Here is a 6,148-nt window from a genome sequence, read left to right on the forward strand (position 1 = left end):
TCTCTCTCTCTTCCTCAACCTCTCCCATTTCCCAGGCATACATAACTAAGTCTGACAACTCTGAGCATCGTAATTGTTTTGGCAAAGCGGATAATGTGGTTAGCTCCCTTGTGGTTTGTCTTTCACACAGAATCAGATCGCAACGCTCATAAAATGTCTAAGTTATTTTTAGCCTTTTAGAGAAAATGAAAGCAAACTGTTTCTTTCGAGCAACTGACTGTGTGAAACGATTGAATTTCGGTATGCTCAATTCATTTTATAACTGGATTATTCTTTTGTCCAAGTGAATTATATTACCAAGCTAGCTCTGCTCTTTATTTCAGAAGCAATAACTTCAAACAGACCAAAAATGACTTAGGCAATAATTATCTGCGAGTGTGGCAAGCAAGATAATCTGTTTTCACAGTCCGATAGAGTCCATTTCTCTGACCATCTGACATATCGCACACGGCTCACAGCACAACGTCGTGAAGAAATCTTTTATGAGAGATCCCTGGGGGTAGAAGAGATGAAAGTTTGTGAATAAGTAATAAGGAACGGGGTGGGCAGTGGTTGGAATGGAATGGGGTGGGGAGTAAGAGCTTGGGAGGGTCAGGAGTGGTTGGGAGTGGTTGGGAGTGGGGAGGGGTTGGAAGTGATTGGAGAGGAGAGGGGAAGTGTTGAGGGGAGGGAGAGTGCGGAGTGGTGATAAAAATACAAGTTTTCGCATAATAATATAGTAAAGTGCCTAAACAATTCTTTTTAGGCCTACCTATTCTTAAAAGGGTCCACATTTCTGACATAATATGTCCAGTATGAACGCGTGCAAATGCAAGGAGATCTTGAGTAACTCAGATATCATTTCCTGATAGACAGACTGATAGATAAACAGATAAATAGATAAACTGACTGGCAGATAAACAAGATAAATAGATAGAAACATAGAAAGGGAGAGATAGAGAGATACTTAAAAAGATTAACAATCATAGCTAAAATAAATGATTAATAATATTGTCATTTATTGACACCCCCTAAAAAGAAACAGATTAACAAGCATAATGACAGGCCAAACTGAAGAAAGAAAATAAAAGTGTAATTCTGTTATAACGAGAGGAAGGGGACCCATGCCAAATGTCCGTTATAGCAAGATTCTCGTTATAAGGGATCCAGTAACAAGTTCAAGGAAAATTGTAAAGTACGCCTAATCTATGAGTCTGGTTTTCGGTTTTTGTTCTTTTTGTAATCTCCCCTGATGATGATTTGGTTCAACATGACCTTTAAGTATTACTAGATCGAAAGTCGAATCGGGTTTTTTTCTCTAGCGATAGCGATGTTGACAGCTCGGCGTTGGCGATCAAGAAGAAAGTTTTCTAGGCTAACTCGCCTGCTGTGTTGTCCCCAACCCCACCACATCCTGTGGTGCGTTCCGTCTGCTTGCGCACAATGGGAACATACCACACCCCGCCCACGTCACACATTCACTCCGTTCATCACAGTACAGCACTATGACCTCTCCATCCCCGCATCGGAGCAGTGAGAGGAATGGTAGGCTTAGATAACTTAGACTAGGCCGGCCTATCACACGATGCGTTCTGCTTATCTGAGCATGCTACACTCTCCCCACTCATTCAATCCGGCCTTCATTGTTGGCACACATGGGCTCTCCCATTCTTTGTTTCGCAAGAGAGCCAAGAAATTTCTCAACTGGCGAGGTTTTACATGAATAAATTGCCTATGCGCCGTGCACAGCAGCAGCTATATTACGCTATAACCGACTCGCGTGTTTTTCTGATTGCGTTATAACAGTGTTTTATTTACAAAGATAAAGAAGGGGAAAAACGTGGTTTTAGAAAAGTGTCTTTATAGCAGACTTCTCGTTATTTCAGGACTCGTTATAAGTGGATTCTACTGTATAAGCACAATGACAGCAACGTCAGAAATTTCATAGATCGTATTATGGGCATGCAACAATAATCAGTTGGTTTTTTTTTATTGTTGTTGGTTTTTTAGGGGGGGGGGGGGGTTGGTTGTTTGATTGTTGGCTTTTTTGTTTGTTTGTAAAATCAAAACCCCACCCCCAAAGAACAAGAACATTAACAAAAATAAAAACAAACAAACAAACAAAACCAAAAACATTGACACAACGACTTTCATTTAGTGCACAGAAAAAACCCATAAAAGTTCAAAACAAAAAACAACAAAAGAATAATATCACAACAACAAAACTGACAACAACAATAACAACAGGGCAGGATTCAGGGAGGTTGGACAGCCTCACCCGCTACCCAAGAGAGGCAGTGGCCCTTGCGAAGAGCACGCTCTTCGGGGCTCCAAACATTTCGAACTGATAGGCTACCACACAAACAAACAACAACAATAACAACAACAATAGCAAAACAACAAAAAAAACAACAGCGAAACAACATTAACAACGACACAAAAAAATCAACAACAACAACAACAACAACAACAACAACAACAACAACAACAACAACAACAACTACAACAACAACAACAACAACAACAACTGTTACCTTGATGCCAAACAATGTCCTTATTTTGACCCTGAGGGCAAAGGCAGCACAGGGGATGAGCGGCATGAAGGGTGTCTCTCCCACTCTAGTGGCAAGGCTATAGCGGTAGGCGGGCCAACAGCAGCACATGGACACGCCTACATGGGAAAGGGGGCGGAGCCAATGATTGTTTCGTTATTATAGTGTATTTGTAATAGAGAGTGATAGAAACAGTAATGTTTAGTTTTAGTAAATGTTCTTCGGCACTTCCAACACAATAAGGTCATTTAAGTGCCGAAGATTAGAGGTGTTACAAGAGAGTAACAAACACAAAAAAAGCAGAAGCTAGGGGAGATAAGGGCGATAGATATTTGATTGGAAAGAAGAAGAAAACCACAGCAGAGCACCCGCCAACCACCCTCAGAAACAGTAAGAAAAAGACAAATTTGATTGAGAAACTTGAAAAAGGCTTTGAACTTCTATCTAGCTCTCACTGGCAAAATTGAAGGCAATGAGACATGGGTAAACCCAGAGCAACCTACCTGAAAAGCCTAGACAAAAGCGGATGACGGTGAAAGGTCAGGATAATGTGTAGAGGGTCGGGGTGGGGGTGGGGGGTGGGGGGTGGTCAGTTTTGTTGCTTTCTTTTTGTTTTTGCTTAAGCAAACTTGATGATGTTGGCACTTAACAATGATGTAATAGACAGGCATCTACATCGATTATGAAATGAACACGCCTCTATTAGGGAGGGTTGGAAGTGGGCGGACCCAACAGATATTTCATATGTATTAGCTTATTTGTAATAGACAGGCATCTGCAACGTTTAGGCATGGGCGCACAAAAGGGGGGGGGGGGGGATGGGTAGTTGGGACACAGCCAATACAAGTAGTTGTTTCATTATTATGGCGCATTAGTCAGGAATACAATGTACCTGTTCATGTGAAAGCTAAACTGAAGCTCATTGTCATTTTCACGCCGGTTTATATACCCAAGCATGACATAAGAACACACCATCGTTATATTATTGTTATAGTAGGCCCTTATAACTGTCGTACATAAGCAATGCAGTATCAGGACATTGTCGTTATTGGAAGACTGACGACTTGTATTTTTGCCCTGAACGGTATGGCGGACTCGCTCACTAACTGCCCCGGACTCTCGTCTCATTATTACCCTTTTGTGGACCGTTACATCGGATCCCATAACTTGCAAGGGAAAGTACCCAAACAATTGTGAGTTTCAAAGATATATTAAGTTACTTCCCTTCCTATTGAAATCTATTATTATTATTAAAAGGTGTAAAGGTAATCCCCCCCCCCCCCCGCCCCCATTCCCCAAATCTAAAATAAGTAAATAAATTTTAAAAAATCAAGCTTAACATATTGTTCTTTTGTTTTGCTTTTACGCGTTACTTTAATATTCCATCATTTTCAGGATACTTTGGGGCCAGGATTTCTCACTATGTTATGTAATCAGTAACAGATTGAAATTTTGTGACGAAAAACGTAAAGAAATGCTCTTTCTCTTAGCTTTGTTTTTATTAACCCACGACTCAGTGGTGACATCAAATGTACGTAGTGAAGGGAAAGTTAAAATGTGTCCCTTGACCACCCAGATATCGAATCAAAACATTTTGTAATTTATAATTTTAAGACCGTTATCTTAGTGTCTTGTTCCTTCTTGATACTTCTTTTGTTAGAGAAGAGTAACCGAAATTAAGGTATATTAAAATGGGAAGACATGAAAGCCAAGATAGGAAAAGGCGCAACATGTTTGTTCGTGGCCTACATCCTGATTCAGGGTGAGAAAGGCAATGATGGCAATGATGATAATGATAATAATGAAGATAATTTCTATAGCGCCCACTCTCGTGTAAACACAGCTCAAGGCGCTTTACATAAATGCATGTTCGAACAATATTCACGCACACACGTACGCACACACACACACACCCACAAACACACACACACTCACACACATACACAAATACACACACTCATGCACACATTACAAGCACACATGTGCACATACATGCACGCCAAACACACGCAGCGTCATTAAAGATTACCCCAGAGAATGTTTTGATTCATTTTAGGTACATTCGTTGGAAACTTGTTGCTGGCCGGGTCTTTCTTACCAGACAACTAATTTGTTATACAAAAAATAAAGCTTTAGACGTGGTACATTCATTATTTTTTCCCGTTATAATACATGAATTTTGAAGATTTTATTTTATTTCACGCTTTGACTTTATTGTTGTAGTGTCTATAAATGTCCTCACGAATTTCTAGCTTGGTTGGTCTCCAGCGTCTCTCAGCTCGTCTACGTTCCATTTTAGCTTGTTTAATTTCCAAAGCCATCCATGGTGTAGAAGGTCAATCAGTCACTGTTCTTGTTTTGACTGGCGTATGTTGGTTTAGTAGTTGACACGTCCTGGTGGTGAAAGTGTCTACCTTCTCGGAGGTTGAACCGTGTAAGAAGTTTAGTTGCTGGCGAATGTCCGCTCCAAACTTTTCATTATCGATGTCCATATTGCGGGTTGTTATTTTGTGGAGTCATAGTTTGGGCTTCCCTATACGAGTTATTTCAAAGGACACCACGTAGTGATCAGAAATACAGTTTGTTCTTAACTTGAATGTTACCGATTTTATTGGCATAGTCCATATTCACCCAATCTAACGTGGTTTTTTAATTTGAGTGGGGACATCGATGAGTTGATAGAGATCACGAGTCTCTAAAATAGATTTGATAGATTTAACATTAGAGTCTAATGTATCTTCAAAATGCAAATTAAAGTCCCCTAAAATTATAGGCTGTGATAATGATGGTGATGTCAGTGTGTTTGTTTGCACAAATATTTGAGGGCCAAGCGATAGATTGAAGTTTAAAGTCCAGAACAACACTGTGGCAAAACAGTTAGCCGACGGTTGTCAGTGGGTTGTTTCGTTTAGTTTAGTAATAGTGATAGTTCTACGGCGCTCGGAACTACATAAGGCCATAATATGGGCGCGCAAAACATGTCAAGTTGGTTGTTTTCACGACAGCTTCTCAGCGAGAAGTGGACAATGAAATGAATAAGACTAGCCTTCAGCACAAACACAACATTATGTTGATTTAGTCGCTCCTCTTTTATTTTCATTGTTCACATCTTACAGAAAAAACCGTTGGCCAACAGTTTTGTCAAATTTTCTGCACACTTCCAAACGATCAATCTCTGACCCTATGCTCCCTTACACAGCCAAAGTTTTTGGATCAAAGATATTTTTTAGATCAAGATGAAAGTTGTATACTCGAAGAAAAAAATGATAGCCATTCTAAAAGCTTCCAAAGATGAAAGATATTCAACAATATTGACTGTTATTATGAATAAGGTAATTTTTATTAGAAAAATATACAGCATAGACTGATAGGTACAGTCCAACTTGTTTAAGACGGCCGTCAATTATTTAGTAGAAAAAGGGGTTAACTTGACAGGTGGACATTTTGGGTTATGTCGTATGATGAGAAAGAGGTAAGTGGGAAATGGGAACCAGTCGATCGTTTGTACAAGTTACTGTCTTGGACAGGTGGCTGTTAGAGCAGGTTCGGCAGTATTTGTATACGCTTTTCTCTAACCGAGAAAGAAAGAGAGAGAGAGAGAGAGAGAGAGAGAGAGA

General features: G+C 40.0%; 1 protein-coding gene across 1 annotated transcript; it reads right to left on the reverse strand.

Annotated features, from left to right (window-relative positions):
- On the reverse strand, positions 1 to 2,650 carry LOC106012971 (placenta-specific gene 8 protein; the record flags this gene model as incomplete). The annotated part of the gene is given in 2 exon segments (XM_013087456.2): positions 1 to 493; positions 2,514 to 2,650. Coding segments are annotated over 2 exon segments (230 nt in total), but the record flags the coding sequence as incomplete, so codon positions are not given.
- Between the last annotated feature and the right edge of the window lie 3,498 nt (positions 2,651 to 6,148).

The sequence above is a fragment of the Aplysia californica genome, unplaced genomic scaffold (genome assembly GCF_000002075.1).
Source record: "Aplysia californica isolate F4 #8 unplaced genomic scaffold, AplCal3.0 scaffold00589, whole genome shotgun sequence".
NCBI lineage: Eukaryota > Metazoa > Mollusca > Gastropoda > Aplysiida > Aplysiidae > Aplysia > Aplysia californica.